Source organism: Rattus norvegicus, chromosome 1 (genome assembly GCF_021556685.1).
Source record: "Rattus norvegicus strain SHRSP/BbbUtx chromosome 1, alternate assembly SHRSP_T2T, whole genome shotgun sequence".
Lineage (NCBI taxonomy): Eukaryota > Metazoa > Chordata > Mammalia > Rodentia > Muridae > Rattus > Rattus norvegicus.
Window position 1 is genome coordinate 205141671 of NC_141534.1, and position 18251 is coordinate 205159921.

Sequence of the window (18251 nt, forward strand, 5' to 3'; positions counted from 1 at the left end):
ACTTGGAAAGCAAGACTCCTTGCTTACTGAGCCATCCAAACAGCCTGATCCTGAAACATTTGGTGAACCAAAACACATACGAAGTCCTTGTGAAAAGAAGTGGGCACGTCAACAGAGCACAGGTGACAACCTGAAGACTCCTCGTGGCTGGAGCAATTTAAGCTATAAAGTTAAGGACAGCATTGGGTTACAATTCAGAGAGTACTAAACACCTACACACCTGCCCATACTGAAAATAACCTGATGAATGCAAGGAGGGAACTAACTTAAATGCCAAAGGTACAAGAGAAACACAAAATTAACACAGTAAGTACCACAGTGATAATTAGACAAGGTTTGTTGATAGATGCTAGAACCTCTGTTGGGGGAGGGGGTCTCAAAAAGTAGCCCAGGTAGACTGGCTCAAACAATGATCCTCCTGCCGGCCTATCTGAAACTTTAAGTTAAAAAAGCTCTCTTTTCCATAAGTTTCCTCGGTCATGGTATTCTATCACAGCAAGGACTGCTATCAACTGTCAATAGTCTGGGCTAAAATGACTATTCCCCACACCGTTTGCATACATGTTTTGATTTCCCCCGTCAGAAACATAGTCAGCGGCAGGAGCATCTCTCTTGCCCATCTCTCCATAATTGGATTCACTAGAAAGGGAAGCAGAAGCATGAACACAAACTAGAATTTATGTTTCACCAGTGAAATTCAAGATGCTTCTAGAACTATTCACAACAGTTTGTGCGCAGTGAAGCATCTGTTACAGGAAGGCCAGCAGACTTGGGACTTTCCCCATGATGAGTCTACATTCTTTAGGTGGCTTAGGTGGTGGCCTGAGTCCTTAATCCTTGATTCAGGAAAAAAGGAAGGCTTACGCTGATGCTGACATCATGGTAGTTGGGTAATCTCCGGGGCTTGAGGACATTATATACATGATGACCCTCAGTCATCAGGGAGGATTAGATGACTCTCATTTTTGTTGTTTATGGACAGCTGATCACAAGTGACATTGATGCACATGTTCATGTGGCCAGCAGTCCAGTTATGAAGGCCTGCCCTGGGCCTTAGGAAACAGATGCTGGGAGACTGACGGTGCTAAAAGCTTCCTTCTCTCTGCTCCCTTCCAGGGAGGACCCATTGGCCTTCATGACGACAGATGGAGATTTACCATCAAACTAAAAAGACACTTCGCTATATAAACAAAATTAAAATCCCAAGTAGACACCAAGACCCCATTACTTAACAGTAATTGGAGCAGATCAGGTGAGTGGTAGTCTCATGCCAGCACAGCTGGAACAGGGGCTGAGGTGAACAGGCGATCCTGCTGCTTCAGTGATGGGACAAAGTTGGGACAGGCTTCAGAATGTCTGGCTGCCCTCCCTGAGGAGGAAGGAGGTCACCTCTTTGTTGATGTGGATGCTTCCTTTATTGAAAGTGATGGACCCAAATGGCCTTAATGAATGAAGAGTCCAGAGGGAGGAGGGGGTTAAGACTTAGCAATTTGCCAGAAATGAGATTCAAAGGCATAGCTTCTTTGCTGACGAAATGAGCCCTCTCAGAAACCAGACAGGACATTCATGACCCTGATGTTCCTGGAAATACACAAGGGGCTGAGGATCCAGGTGGCCAAACAGCAGCTCCACCACGGGTATGGCTCCAGATTCTAAGGCACCTTCCAAAGTCCACCTTCCTACTTTAAACTCTAAAGCAGAGGCTCTCAATAGGTGAGTCATGACCCCTTTCGCAGAGGTCACCAAAGACCAGCCTGCATGTCAGACATTTACATTATGATTCCTAATAGTAGCAAATTTACAGTTATGAAGTAGCGATGGAAATAACTGCATGGTTGGGGTCACCACAATATGAGGAGCTGTACTAGAAGGGTCACAGCACTGTTAAGAACCACTGCTTGTGAGTGGAGTCAGTATAAACTGAGAACTGACCTTTGAATTCTCCACCGGGAAAGCACTGCACAGTCTCCAGGCAGCTGACCAAGGAGATGGCCAATCAACCCACGCCAAGTGAAGCCCTTAGAGTGCATGTGTAAATGTGACTCAGCGTAAGTGGTCTGTGCATAGTATGAATCAGAAAACCTAATCCTGGCACCTCAGAGGCAGAAGCAGAGGCAGGTGGGCTTCTGTGAGTTCAAGGCCAGCTTGATCTACATAAGCGAGGCAGTCTCAAAACAATAAATAAAATGAAAATTAGAAAATTAGAAAACCAGGAAGAGTCATTAGAAATCAGTAATGCCCAGATGCCAAGTCCACAAGAAAACGAATTTTATATAAAAATGAACATAAGAGAAATAAACTAATTTCCAAGGTACACATGTGATCCCAGCACTTGGGAAGGGAAGGCAGGAAGATTGCAAGTCTGAGACAAACCTGAGCTACACAGTGACGTGCCAACAAAATAATAATAATAAAAACAGTAATACCGATCTACTCCTTCAGTCTGAGGGTATGTGGAGAAGCTTTACTAAAGGCCTCATCCTGAAGCTGGTGCACACTCTGCACATACACCACTGCTCACATCCTGCTACAGGAAACGTCGCTGAGGGTTTCCCCAGCTTCACTCCATTCTATCTACTATAATAAAGAAGTTCCTTTGTGCTGCAGTTGGATGGCCATCAGTCTGCCCAGGGAGCAGGGACTGCTGGGGAATGGAGATTAATAAGGCCCCACAGATTGCCATTTAGAGCGAAAGCATGGTTTCCATCAAGCAAAGACTCCTTCATGATGACATTTTCATTTGGAAAATGACCTTGCACTCTTAAGAGGTTTGCTTCCTACAGCACATTGAATCTGGCTGAATGTCAAGCAGAAAGGGGCTGGAGGTTAGTCTTCTCTCACTCTCACTCTTGGCCTCTACCTTACAAGGACATAAGGGGCTCTTGCCAAATAGACTGTGACATCTTAATACTGCAGCCCCATTCAGCCATGAGCATTATTCAAAAGACTCTCAACTGAATTGGCAAGATCTTCTAGTCCTTCCCAACCAACTCCAACTTGCCAAAGAGATGGTAAGTTACAGCATCAGTAAACCACGGTCAAAATAACAGACCAACTAATGCTAGGACACATGGTTACCCTGAGGAAACAATGGAGAAGAGTAAGGGAGAAATTCATTCCTTCATTTCTAATAAAAAGGTGTGGGAGGGGACTGGAGACATGGCCCGGCAATTAAGAGCACTTGCTGATCTTCAAAGCCATTCACAACTGCAGCTGCGAGGGATCCAAAGCCTCTGACCTCCCCAGGCACCTACACACACATGCACATACCCACATGTAGACACACACACCTACACATAATTAAAGATAATAAATATCTTTTTTTTTTCAAAAAGAGGATAGGTGGAGACAGGAGGATTACCATAAGTTTGAGGCCAGCTTGGCCACATAAAGGAGATATTGACTCAAAACACCAAAGCATAGAAAGGAAGGATACAGGCCTTCCCTCAGCTGCCAAGGGTCTGAGAATATACTGAGGAGAGGGCCTCCTTTCTTGCAATGACTATTCCCATGTCTGGCAGCCATCTCTGAGCTTACCTAAATTATTCTGCCTTCAGCTACATGGACAATGAGGTGACATCACCAAGGGCAACATTGGAGTACTCATTAAAGCGCTGTTAGAAATTTGAATCTCTGGGCCTTGGCTTGTTGGCAAAGGCCTGGGCCACTGCAGACACTGAGAGCTTGGCCTGCAGTCAGGGCCTAGTGGACTGGCCCAACAGCTGTGCAGCACTGGAAGGAGATCCTGCAACCCTGTCACTGCTATCCCGGGTGAAAGGACACCAGTAACAGAAGAAGGGCCTGAGGAGTCAGGACGACTCGGGCACAGCTCAACCCTCTTGTCCCACATGGAATAAAAAGCTGAAGTGGGGTTGGAGCAGGAAGGACTGGTGTGCCCCCAAGGACTTGCTGATGACTGGATTTAGGTTTTTGTGAGTTTTACCCAGCACACACGAAGCCTAAATCACTTTGGATTATGACACTGAAGATCATTTCCCCAGTGTTAGGGATAGAACACTCTATCATTGAGTACATCTTAAGGAGAGGAGTGATGCACATCTCCAGTCAGCAAGCAGAACCTGATAAACGCCCACATATTTAAAGAAAAGGAGACTCCATTTCATCCTCACACCACTGAGGAGGGTAAGGAGTTCTCACTTGTGCCTTGGAATGAGGGAATGAAGCACAAAGACCTTGGCGACCTGTGTAAAGCCTGAAGGTCTGAATAGACAGACCTAGGCTGTCCCTGTGCTTTTAAATTATCTGGAGACAAAACTGAAAAATACAACTGACAGAGCCCTAAAAATGAACATTGTATAGGGGAGATGGCAAAGCCTAAGAGAACCTTAACAATTATCCCTGTCAAGAGAGTACACTACTGGTCTAAGGGCAAGCCTGCAATTGGTGGAAGGATACTGAGAGCTGGGAAATAACCTTTCACGTTTAGCATATTTCATTAAAACCATTACAGTCAAGTGATGGAGTCAAGAAAATTCATAAGGGTGATGGTCTTTAGGAGAAAAGGGTTCTAAGAAGATTCACTCTCAAATGTGAAAGGATAGACTGAGGATTGGGTACCAATCACACACACAAAAAATCAACCCAATATAGATCAGACTCTACATATAAGAATAAATAGTAAAGCTGTGAGCATTATTCAAAAGACTTTTCTAAAGTGCTCTTCAGAGTGTCTGAGTCTGGTGGTTTAAGTAAGAATGACCCCCATTGGCTCATATATTTGAATACTTAATCATCAGGGAATGCCACTATTAAGAGGTGTGGCAGGTGTGGCCTTGTTGGACTAGGTATGGCCTTGTTGCAGAAAGTGTGTCTCTGGGGATGAGCTTTGAGGTTTCAAGGGCCCAAGCCAGGCCTAGTAGCTGATCTGCCTGCGTGCCACCATGCTACCCACAATGGTGATAGTGAACTAAACCTGGAACTGTAAGCCAACCCCTATCGATGCTTTCCTTGAGTTATGGAGGGTGGGGGGGCATCCCTTTAATCTCAGCACTCAGAGGCAGAGGCAGGTGAATTTCTGTGAGTTCAGAGGCCACCCTGGTCTACAAAGCAAGTACCAGGACAGCCAGAGCTACACAGAGAAACTGTCTCAAAAACACTAAAAAAATAAAAAAAATAAAAAATAAAAAAATAGCACTGCCATGCATGGTGTCTCTTCACAGCAATAGAACCTTCACTAAGACAGCAGGTCTGATTCCCAGCACCTACACAGAGGCTCACAGCTACCTGTTAACTCCAACTTCAGGGAATCCAAAGCCTTCTTCTGACCTCAACAGACACCAGGCATGTACATGGTACACAGATGTACATGCAGGTAAAATAATCATGAGTATAATATAAATATAATTTTTAGTGAAGTTATTTTTTATGTGCAAAAGACATAAATAGGCTGTTATGGGAAAGAAAGAAATGAGGATATAATATTCAATCTCTCTAAATTCTCACCTAACACTCCTACATCTGTATACTCTCAAACTGTCAGGAGAGAAATGTCTGTGCAGTGGACTCTGGTTAACTCACATTGGTCAAAGCTCAGCCACAGATGGGACACACCCTCTCACCAAGGCTTAAGGGTCATTGTAAGAAAAGGAGGAACGATTGTAAGAGTTAAAGGTCCAGGAAGAGCGGAGTAAAATCATGCCTTCTAGACATGACATGTCTTCTAGACACTGTACTCATGAATTCACAGAATTGCTACAGAAGGTCCAGCTGGTCAATGTTTTAGCATGGGGTAGGAAGGGGTCCATGCATCATCCCTAAGGCTACCTAAGGACATGTGATGGCTTCTGGAAGTGGAAGAGTCAGCTTATTGGGGCCACAGCCTTAAAAAAAAAAAAAAAAAAAAAAAAAAAGACTCCATGCTCATCCAACATCATGGTCTTGAGAACTCTAAGAAGCAATCTAGATTCCAGATCGGAAAGCACATACCCAACAATGATAGTCTTTGTTTGTGTTTAGTTTGTGTTTTTCAGACATGGCCCAGACTGACCTGAACTCACTATATAGCATAGGCTAGCCTTGAACTCAGTGACTCCTCTGCCCTGGTCTACCAACTGCTGGAGTCACAGGCTGCTTTTTTCTTTTTTCACTAATGTGTAATAATTGTACAAGATACTGCATTTCATTATGACACAACTGAATCCTACTTTTTCCTAAATAGATGATGTTTTGAAAATATCAGCAATGTGACACACCCACCTAGGCCTCCTCCGTTTCCTTTCTGTCAAACACATGTGCCCTCCCACGTAACACAGACAGGTGCTGCTCCCAGAACACCTACTACATACATACCTACCTCTCTTGGCACTGAGTACCTGATGAAGAAGTCAACCCTCACTCCTTCCCAGGTGGCTGCTGAACACAGGGCACATGCAGGAGGTCCCCTAGCAGGAGAAAGCTGTCTTCCTGTGGGCCCTTAGCTCCCCTCCGCTTTTCTGCATCTATAATAAAATCTGACCCCAGCTGGACAGGACTGACATTCTGTAACTGTAGAGAACTCTGTTCTCTGTAGACCACGTAACTTAGGTCAGTTAAGGGTTAACTCAGGTCACAACCAAAGATGAGCCACTGGCCTGTTTCTCGTACCAAGGAGGAGCATGGCCAAACAAAACTAAACCAAGTAAGGCATGGCACTCAGCTCAGCAGATTCTCTCTAAGAGAAAAAAGCAGGGTGATGGCTCAGTAGCTTGTTTCTTGAGGAGTGGGCTATAATGACTGAGAAAGAAAATCTTAATAACCACCAAAGGGCAAAGCAAAGGGTTTTGTTGGAGGGGCTCTGCCTCATCAGCGAGTGCTCATTAGGCTTCCACTGGGGATGGCACTCAGCAGATGAGCTATCAAATCTGCATCCTACGGAGTGAAACGGGCAGATTCAGCTCTCCATCTTCGCACTTTTAAGTTAGACCCCTTAGGGTTTCTCGGAGGTGTTAAAGCCATCAATACATTTAAGTGGTTTTGCTGACAAGGACTACTGGCTTTATTGGATAATTTCCCAAGTGTTAGCAAAGGTAGGTTCTGAAGTTACCCACAGATTGAATGAATTGATAAAAAAACAGTCCCACCCTCTCACCCGCCTACTCCCCCACCATGCACACTTTTTTAAACCAGTTCATAATAGTAAGAATTGGTTTGTTCCAATCAGTCTGTGAACCTGCATTAAAAATACTCCAGGTTTGAACTGAAAATTACCTGTCCTCTCAAGATCCTTAAGTCTGGTCTCTCTAATCTAAGAGCCTGGCCAGCCTATGTATGTAGATGAAAGGAGAGGCTTGACTGCTCTCCACACTGCTGCCCTTGCCCACAGAAGAATTCAGAGAGGAGACTATAGCAAGGGTAAAGGGTCACTAAGGCTGACCTGGCCAGCCTGGGGAGGTAAGTCAGGTTCCTGGTGCTCTTGGCGAGCTATGAAATACCTGCAGCTGAACTTCTTTCTAAACCAATCTTTAAAATATTCCCAGTCAAAAAAAGGTAGAAAACATTTAAAATTGGCATTCTCCAACCTTTTGTGCTTTTAGCAAAAGAGGTGACTTCTTATACCTATATTACATTTGTGCACACCTGAGAACAGAGGCAGTCAGAATGCTACAGATTGAGAGCAAAGGTGGGCAGGGGCTGCTCTGGTCATGAACAAAGCAGGTGTTTCACTGGTGGTCTTGGTGATCAGATGGTGACAAGTTCCAGATTTACTGATGACAAGCTGTTGACAGCGGCATGTAGCCCAAAACCTCACAAGGCAGTCCCTGGCCCCAGCATCCTTTCCATGTGCTCCTCCAGTCTCCATGGGTACCCATGGCAGACTTTGACCTACACTTTATCTTTCAACTTTGCACTTCAACCTACACATTGGCTTCTTCATCCACCTGGATGAAGGGCTCTGAAGAAGCTCCAGGGCTAAGAGCTCTTTTATTTTTATTTCACATATATGGGTGTTTTTGCCTGCATATGTGTCTATGTGCCACTTGCTGCTCCTGGTGGCCACTGAGGCTAGAAGAGGGCATTACATAACTGGAGTTACAGTTATGAACTGACACATGGGTGCTGGGAATCTTCTGGAAGAGCAGTCAATACTCCTAAACAATGTGCACCATCTCTCTCCAGCCCAGCTCAAACTTTTAAAAAAGTCCTTCAGACTAAACTTTAGTGGGTACAACTGTGCTGTGTAGCCATTTCCTATGAATTGAAATATATCTCCTTCTTAGAAACCTAAGAAAACAGGCTCAGTTTTATGACTTGGGAAGCTCACAAAGTTACAAGACATATAAGGCCCCTCCCCAGGTTTATATAAGCAGCAAATAATTGCTGGGAACAGGAGACTCTGTGGACTGCCTGCTTGCTGTTCAGGGAGCTCCAGGCATGCAGCTTTCAAGAATCACTACCAGGCTGGGGCGAGCTTTTTCTAATGTAGATGTGACCCATGCTTTTGTCCTAGTCACTGTTATATTGCTGTGCGGAGACACCATGACCAAGACAACTCTTATTTTTAAAAAAGCATTAATTGGGGGCTTATTTACAGTTTCAGAGGGTTAGTCCAGTACCTGAAAGCTATATCCTGATCCACAGCTGAGACAGCAAGAGAGACACTGGGCTTGGCATGGACAAAGCCTACCCCCAGTGACAACTTCCTTCAACAAGGCCACACCTCCTAATCCTTCTGATTCTTTCAAAAAGTGCTACTTCCAAACAACTAAGTGTTGAGATATATAAGCCTAGGGGGGACCATTCTTATTCAAACCACCACATCTCTAATTGGCAATGTATGACTAATAAAAAATTACTAGGTATAGTGATTTGTAATGGTTTGGATATTAGGTGTTCCCCAGAGTCTCGTGAACTTAAGGCTTGATCCCAGTGCAGCAGTATTCTGAGAAGAACACCCAGGTGTGATGGGTGTTTACCACTGTAGCAGTGGTGGGCCTGGAAGTATGGCGCCTATAAATGAGGCAGACTAAAATCTCATGCAGTAGCCAACTTTATCCAGAGCATCAGACAATTTATACTTCAAGGGTTAAAAATAAACTAAGTTCTCTCGAGTTCCAATATAGAATCACAAAGACAATCTACATGTGGCAAAAACATGTTTTTCCACAGATACGTAAAAGGATTAACAGCAGCAAGCAATAATGAGTTCTCTGAGGTAAACTCTCTCCCATTTGCTATACCTGGGAGGAACCCGAAAACACATTCCAAGAACAATTCCACATTTAGAAGAAACTGAAGCCACAAGACTCTTGTCTTGTTTTCTTAGAGTTTTCTCACAAGCACTAAGAATTCTTACACAACTATGTTCTTGGACCATGTTCCAAGAGATGGGCAGTGAGGTTATTAACCTCATTAATAGAATCGCAGCCTGATGAGCCAATAGGAGGCATGGCCTGACAATAAGTCATGGGGTGTGCCTTTAAAACCTACATCTCGTCCTCAGTCCCTTCCTCTCTATCCATAGGGAGGGTTCCTATAGCTGCATATGCTCAAAATGTTAGACATGAGTTATTGTGTGTACACGATCCAAATCAAAAGTTGTAATTCCTGGGATACAATTAGTGACAAATTAGACACTTTCAAAGAAAAGGTTAGTAAGCTTTAAAAAAGCAATAGAGGGGCTGGGGATTTAGCTCAGTGGTAGAGCGCTTACCTAGGAAGCGCAAGGCCCTGGGTTCGGTCCCCAGCTCCGAAAAAAAGAACCAAAAAAAAAAAAAAAAAAAAAAAAAAAAGCAATAGAAGGGGTTGGGGATTTAGCTCAGTGGTAGAGCGCTTGCCTAGCAAGCACAAGGCCCTGGGTTCGGTCCCCAGCTCCGAAAAAAAAGAAAAAAAAAAAAGGAAAAAAAAAAAGCAATAGAAGTTCAGAAACTGAACACAAAAGATAATTTTCACTGGGTATAGAATTCTAAGTAGATGGGATTTTTTCTGTCACTGATGAAACTCTACTGTTCTGCAGGACCATTTCCAGTGTGAAGTCACAGCCCCTACATTTGTGTCTCAGTACACAGTGTGTCTTTTCGTGTCTAGCTACTTTTACATTTTTCTACCAGTACCTTTAAGCAATTTTCTCACTAGCTGTCTCTGCTACCATTTTCTTCATGATATCATGCTTGGAATTATTGAGATTCACTGACCTCTAGGGTTATAGATGCCATCAAATTTGAGACACCTAGCTATGCCTGGTGGTACGAGCCTGTAATCCTAGCTATTTGGGAGCTAATGCAGGAACATCACAAGTTCAAAGCCACATTCTTAGAGTCTGTTTCTAAAGAACAAATGGAAAAATTACAAGAGGAAGCAGTCTTTTCTCCCTAGAACTCATGAGCTAGAAAAATGTCTTGGCTCACCAGGGCATCACAAGTTTGGCTCTGCCCCACTGTCTTGCCAGAACTGAGCCATCTTGAGAGGAGTCAGGGATAGACAACTGGGTGGCAAGCACATTCATATGCTGTGGGCAAGCAATGTGACTCATAAACTCGTGTAGAGCTGTTTGTCAGAGCAGCTCTTCAAGGGAGTTGTCTTTAACAGAACTCTGCAAAGCTGCTATCATTCCTGTAACTTCCTCTGCACTCAACCCCAAATGGTCTGATGTGACTCTTAAATCTTTCAGAGTCTCACACACAGAACTTGACATGACCTTTGCAACACCAATCCTTAGTAAACTTCAGTTCCAAGAAAGAGGAGATACCCCTGATGTCTTCTCAGCCTACTGCTCCATTTCCTCCCTATGGAAGCCCTGCACATCTCTGGCCTAAGTAAAGACCTCTGTGACTCCTTTCATGAATTTAGCCATGGGTGAGCAGCCAGACCAGTTTAATCCCTGTGACTGAGTGTGGTGGTTTGAATGAGAATGGCCCCCATAAACTCTTATATTTGAATGAGTCGGTGGAACTGTTTGGGAAGAATTAGAAGGCATGGCCTTTGCAGGAAGTATGTCACTGGGTGCAGGCTTTGAGGTTTCAAAAGCCCATACCATTTTTCCAATACCTGTCTCTCTCTGCCTGGTAGCTGTCATCTCATCATGTATGCTCTCAGCTACTACTCCAGAGTCATGCCTGCCTCCTGCCATGTTCCCTATGACAGTCATGGACTTACCCTTTCAAGCTGTAAGCAAGCCCCCAACTAAATGCTTTCTTTTATAAGTTGCCTTGGTCATGATGCCTCTGACCAGCAATAGAAAAGTAACTATAATACTGTGGTAGGCACAGGGTTTCTGTAGAGGAAACCTAACCAAACCTAGGGTCCACCTAACCAAGGCTATCACATCACCAATGCCCACAGCAATGTGTGGAATATAGCAGGTGTCCAAGGGAACAGAGGGACACTGTAGATATCCATTTGTCACACTTGTTACCATGGTAGCTATTCTCAGTGCTAGAAACTTCTGTTATCAAGGCCAGGATACTAAGCACTACAAGAAGTTGGTATCTAACTGGCTCTGCCTAAGAACCACTTGCCCAATGCTGATTCTGGCCAAAGTGTTTTCTCAGCTCTGCTGGTGGCTATTGTCTTAGTTAGGGTTACCTAACTGTGATAAAATACCATGACCAAAGAAAGTTGGGGAGGAATGGGTTTATTCAGCTTACATGTCTACATCACAGTTCATCATCAAAGAGAGTCAGGACAGTAATTCAAACAGGGCCGGAACCTAAGGCAGGAGCTGATGCAGAGGTCATGGAGGGAAGGGGTGCTGCTTACTGACTTGCTCCCCATGGCTTGCTCAGTCTGCTTTCTTATGAAATCCAGGACCACCAGCACAGGATAGCCACCCTTCCCCATCAATCACTAAGAAAATGCCCTACAGGCTTGCCTACAGCCTGGTCTTATGGAGGCATTCGATCGATTGAGATTCCATCCTTTCAAGTGACTTTAGCTTCTGTTAAGTTGACATAATGCTAGCCAGCAAGGCCATACACAAAGTGCAAAGGTACACAGTGCAGAAAGCTACGGGACTGTGGGCAGAAGCTGGCTACTAATCTCAGCTCTACAGGAACCAAACAAATGCATTTGCAGGCGGGCACCAGGGGTGAGAGGAGGAGAGGACAGAAAGCCTTTGCACAAGAAGCTACTTGACTAAAGTCACTCTGGATTACTAGATCAAAGGTTAAGAAGCAGTCAAGATACCCTGGGTATCATTTCTCAGGCACCGTCCATCTTGTTTGAGACAAAGTCTCTCACTGGCCTAGAACTAACCAAGTAAACTAGGCTGGCTGATCAACTAGCCCCAGGGATCTGCCTGTCTTTGCCTTCCCAGAGGTATTTGTAATTTATGGTTACAAATGTGGCTTTTTCATTTGACCTCTGGGGATTGAACTTGGGTCCTTACACTTGCATCACAAGAATTTCATTGGCTAAATCATCTCCCCAGTCCCACCTTTCTTCTTTTGTGTGCTGCTGGAAGTTCAACCCAGGGCCTAGTGCATACTAAGTACTGACTTTACCACTGAGCCACGCCTACCCTAGTCATCCCTATGGTAAAAACAAAACAAAACAAAACAAAAATCTCAAAGTTGCCTGCTGGTGGAATGGTGGCTATGTTTGGAATCCCAGCAGTGGGGAGACTAAGATAGGCATATTGAGAGTTCAAAGCCAGCCTGGGCTACCAAAGAAGTTCCAGGCCACTGTGGGATACATAGAAAGGTTCTGTCTCAAAAAATGAAACCTAGAGTAAAAGTAACATTGTTGTGCTGACTTGAAAGACACATCAGCATACATTATGTCTACAACCTTGTAGCAGCAAGGAAAATTAAATGCTGCATACTTGTAGTCCCAGCTCTGGGAGGAGGCACAGGCTCAGGAAAGGTCATTCTGGGCTACGTAACAGAATTGAGGCCAGCCTCAACTACAGAAGACTATGTCTCAAAAAAACTACTAGGAGGTAAAAAATGAAGGTGAAAACTGAGTAGGAACTGGTCAATATGCAAGGAGAAGAGGCAGCACCATCCTGCTGATGCACTGCCTACTCCAAACCTGCCATAAGAACAAGTCTCAGCACAAAACCATAAACTTATTTAAAACATTGAGTGTTGTTTGAAGTAAAGTTTATGATTTAAGTAAAATTAAGTTTATGTAAGGAAATCAATTCTTAGATTTTTAACCAATGAAGACTCGGGAGCCAGATGCTGGCACGAAAAAGTCTCCTTGGTCAGAGAGGCAGAGAAAGCACCCAGGTGACCTTCCTCCACAGTAGATGTCCCAGCATCCATGCCCCTTCTCCCACACCTTCATCAAGACCCCTTAGACTGCATGTCCTTCTCTTCCACTTCCTGTGTATCTCTCTGTCCATCTCCCAGACTTCCTCTTACTCTCTATGGTGTCTTAATACTTCTATGTTCACTTCCTGTCAATTGGTTGCTTGTTTCGCCTATTGACCATGGCTGACTTTATTTAATCCTGTTTACAATAGTCAAGCTGAAAGCTCTTGGATTAAAGGTGTGTGCTAAGGCTGTTTTCCCAGTAAACAACACAATCTGTGGATTTAGTGTGTGATCAAATATCCTGCAACAATTGAGGGTTCTTTTGTTTTGTTTTGTTGGTAATATTTTTTTGTAACTCAGTTGTGCAGGTACCTAGTGAGAGGTTGTCGCAATGTCAGATGCCTTGCAGGCTCAGAGCACAGGACACAGCTGGCTTAGCCTACCCCAAAACTTCCAACTCTCCTTCGAGGAATGCTTAACTTTCCCTTGCCTTTTCCCAAGGTTTGGGGCAGGAACTTAGGTACCTGCAATAGACTGAGCCCCTGGGCTTTCACAGTGCTCCATTTATAGGCGTGGCAGGAAGGGAGATATTCTACAGGGACCCGCCCCTTAATCCCCTATCAGACTACTCAAACAATAGGTTCCGAAGAAATGTTAATTTTCCCAGGAATCTCAGGCAGGAAGAAAGAAACCATCCCAGATGGAGGAACTTGTTTCAGGGACAGAGATTTCACACCTGTCACACCACTTCACAAGATGACACTGAAGCTGCGCCACTGTTGGCCAGACCACACTTTTGACACGGACTCCTTAGATATTCTTGGCTCTCTGTTTCAACCTTAGTCTCACTTTGGGACTCCTAAGTCATACTTGGGAGTGATTCCCTCAATCTTTGTTCCTCTTCCGACTAGCTGCATTACATCTTTTTCTGCTTTCCACTTTTAACCTGGCTCTTTCAGTTTATTTGTGAGGATAGGTGGCCAGATTGGACTTGTGGCACAAGTTGTGATCCAGAAACTGAGGATACTACAGCTTAAACAAAGTTCTTCACCTTTGCGCAAGCGCAGCAAGAGAGGCGGGACTGTGCACTGGCGGTACTGTGCACTGCCTGGCCCCGCCTCAGGCCCCGCCCCGGCAGCAGGCTTCTGCTGCCCAGCCGGCTGGCCATCCGGAAGGGCCACGCCTCAGGCGCCCGCGCGCCCACTAGAACGCTGCCTCCCTCTGCCCACGCCCTGCCCGGAGCTTACCGCGTCCCCTGCCGCTGGCAGCTCCTCCGTCCTCCGCCGTCTCCATCGGCCCGGCGCCAGGCTGTCCATGCGGCTTAGCGAACCGCCTCTCAGGGCACCCGGAGGCGGGAACCACTCGACCACGTGTCTGGAGAAGCCAATAAGGAGGCGTGGGGCGTAGCCTGAAGAACAGACTGTGCCTCACAGAGGGGCTGCAGGCAGGAGTAGCCGAAACCCGAGTCTCCTACGGCCTGAGGTGCGGGGAATTCTTTCACCCGCCACAGGTCGACGCCTCGCAAGCCGGGACTGGCTTGTCGCTTCTCCGTTCACAAAGTCAGTCCCAAAGGTCGTTTGTTTAAGATATGCCACACTTCTGCAACCCTTGGTCGGTGGGAGGCGCGCCCTCCTCTCATTCCTTGTGATTGGTTACTGAGTCCTGATAGATACACCGCGGACCAATCGGCACGCCCGAGGCTGCTCTGGGCGTTGTCTTCGGGAGTTGCAGTCTGACAGCTTTTAGTTTTGCTCTAAGGTACAAGAGGCTCGAATTCTCAACCTGGAATAATGTGCAAAGCCTTGCCACGGTTTTGCAGGCGGGTCGTGAGCAGGCACAGGAACACCACCTGGGGCAGGCACAGCCACAGGCGTCGGGGTTGGGGATGGCTTTCGGCCTGGCTTTGAGGAAAGCTACACATTTGACTTCTCCGAAGCTAGGCCTGGTTCCTGAAGCGTGTGCAGACTCTCCCTCCCTCCAGGGCCCACCGCAAAGTTCTGAACTGTTCTGTACCAAAGCTCCCAGACCCCCCTGCTTTATTGACGAATTAAAATAGAGCTAGTTCTTTGGCAATGATTGTCTAGCAGTGAACATGTGAACTGGTTTGAACCAGTGGGAAGTAGAGGTTGCTTGGAGCAGAGACCATAAGATCCCCTTTCCCAATTCTAGTGCAGTGTTAGCTTCCTGGGATGATGGCAGCCTTCACATCACAAGGGCAGCTGGTGGCGTGAATTTTTAACAAGTTCTTCTGAACCATGTGGTGCCTGGCTACACTCCACACTTCTCTCTTGAGACACTCTGAGCTTACCACAGGAAACCACTGTGGTGAAGTGCTTGAAGCTATCCTTAGGTTACCTCAGGATCTCCAAATGGCTCTTCTACCTCAGTTCCTGTAAGAGATAACATTGATTCACTAATACAAGACTAAGAGATATTTACCTGTTTTAAAGAACTTCTCAGGCTGGAAGTAGTGGTGTATGCCTTTGATTTCAGAATTTGAGAGGCAGAGGCAGGAGGATCTCTTGAATTTGAGGCAAGTGTGGTCTATGTAGAGAGTTCCAGGGCTGCATCTCTATCTCAAAAAATTAAAAAATAAAAAGTAAAGTACTCTATTTTATGCCAAGTACTCATTAGGTGGATTGTCGAAATCTTGTGTCACACACCCTTCCTATCTGGTGCATCTTTGGAATCTATTAATTTTTTTTAAAAGGCTGGGCAGTGTGTCTTGGTGTTGTTGGAGTGCTTGCCTAGTGTATTAATCAGTGTTGTCTAGAGGAACGAAACAGAAAGGATTTTTAAAATAGGAAGGTAGAAAGAGGAAGGAGGATCAGGCATTCAAGGGTCATCATCACAGTGAGGTGGAGGTTAGTCTGGGCTACTAGAAACTGTCTTAAAAACAAAACAGGGCTGGGCTTGTTGGTGCACACCTTTAATCCCAGCACTTGGGATGCAGAGACAGGCAGATCTCTGTGAGTTCCAGGCCAGCTTGATCTGCATAGAGAGTTCTAACCAACCAGGGTTACATAGAAAGACACTGTTTCAAACAAAACAAAACGAAACAAAATAACATGGCCTGGAGAGATGGCTTACTAGTTAAGAGCATTAACTGCTCTTGCAAAGTACATGTGTTCAGTTCCTCATACCTATGCCACCTGACTCACAATTGCTTATAACTCCAGCTTCTGGGGATCCAACATCTTGGACTTGTACTCACATACAAGCCCCTCAAAAAATTTAGAATTAAAAATGATCTTTCTATTAAAAAAAATAAGAAGGGGCTGGGGATTTAGCTCAGTGGTAGAGCGCTTGCCTAGGAAGCACAAGGCCCTGGGTTCGGTCCCCAGCTCCGAAAAAAAGACCAAAAAAAAAATAAATAATAAGAAAAGCAGCGATGAGAGAATGCCAAATTGATCAAGATCCCTTCCCTATAGGCTGTGAATGAAGTCTTGTCAGCTCAATGCAGTTTGACTTTCTGCTGATCTCTCAGAGAGTCGAATCTACAGATAAGTAATTAAGTGTCTGGAATCCTGGACAGCTTCAGGAGCAGCTCCATTTTGAGCCTGCGCACTTTTCTTTACAAGATGCTTGAGCCAAGTCCAGAATCATTTCCCCACAACCTTAGCCCGTGAACTGGGTACAGCAGTAGGTATGTGTAGAAAGGTGTAGTTTGGATTGGAGATGTAGCTCAGTGGTAGCCCAGGGTAGATCCCCAGTGCTGTAGAAGATGGCTTTTAGCTCAGATGATATTTCCCAAACGCTAGTCATTTCAGAACTGACTGCAAGATGCGTCTTAGACTTCTCCTGTTAAATGACTCAGACGTTTGTTGTTGATAGTTTAAGACAGAGTCTCATTCTATAGCTCTATCTGGCCAGGACCTCTCAGTGTAGATCCTCCTGTCCCTACCTCCTCATGCTGATTTTCCATCAAACTTGGTTCATCTTAGCCACTTTGAGGTGCACAGTAGTTAACCACACAGTGCAGGCAAATATAACTTCTCCCCATCTCCAAAATAACTCATCTTCCCCAGTTAAAGATGTCCCTGTTAAAACTGACTCCTGTTCCTACCCATCTTTCCACTGTCTTTGTAAGCCTGTGCCTGTCTACTTGGTTTGAAGCAGGGCCTTAAAAAAAAAAATAAAAAAGATAATGCCAGTCAGTGGTGGAGCACACCTTTAATCTCAGAACTTGGAGGCAGAAGCAGATGGATCTCTGAGCTGATACAGATGCCATGGAGAAATATTGCTTACTAGCTTGCTCGGCCTGCTTTCTTATAGCACCCAGAACCACCTGCCCAGGGATGACACCACACAGTGGGCTGGCCCCTTCCCCATGGATCACTAATTTAGAAAATGCCCAGCAGGCTTGCCTATAGCCTGATCTTTTCTTCTTCTTCTTCTTCTTCTTCTTCTTCTTCTTCTTCTTCTTCTTCTTCTTCTTCTTCTTCTTCTTCTTCTTCTTCTTCTCCTCCTCCTCCTCCTCCTCCTCCTCCTCCTCCTCCTCCTCCTCCTCCTCCTCCTCCTTCTTCTTCTTCTTCTCCTCTTTTTCTTTTTTCTTTTTTTCAGAGCTGGGGACTGAACCCAGGGCCTTGCGCTTGCTAGGCAAGCGCTCTACCACTGAGCTAAATCCCCAACCCCCTATAGCCTGATCTTAAAAAGCATTTTCTGAGACTCCTCTGGGATCACTTTAGATGTGTCAAGTAGACATAAAATTAGCCAGCACACCAAGGTCTTTGCTCTTAATGTAAATCTTATGTTTGGGAATCTATTTATTTATTTTATGTATTAACTTACTTACTTACTTACTTACTTATTGTTGTATGTGTGTTGTGACTGTGAACTCAAGTGGATAAGTTTCTCCACAAATGTGTGAAGGTCAGAGGAGGGACAGCTTCCAGTAGTCAGTTCCCTATTTCAACCATGGGTTCTGGAGATCCAATTCAGGTCATCAGACTTGGACAGCAACTACTTTTACCAATGAGCTGTCTTGCTGATTGTGTGTGTGTGTGTGTGTGTGTGTGTGTGTGTGTGTGTGTGTTTGTGCATACTTAAAGTCCCAGT

The 18251-nt window shown here is 45.1% G+C and overlaps 1 protein-coding gene across 2 annotated transcripts in view; it reads right to left on the reverse strand.

The window, feature by feature from the left end:
* The window catches only part of C1h10orf143 (similar to human chromosome 10 open reading frame 143), a 36597-nt gene extending 22040 nt beyond the window's left edge, over positions 1–14557 (reverse strand). For both annotated transcript variants that reach the window (XR_015683066.1, NM_001401704.1), the window contains 1 exon segment: positions 14441–14557. Coding sequence is in view for 1 of the 2 variants with exons in the window: in NM_001401704.1 (NP_001388633.1) it covers positions 14441–14509 (69 nt within the window). In the remaining variant the exon portion in view is untranslated.
* Between the last annotated feature and the right edge of the window lie 3694 nt (positions 14558–18251).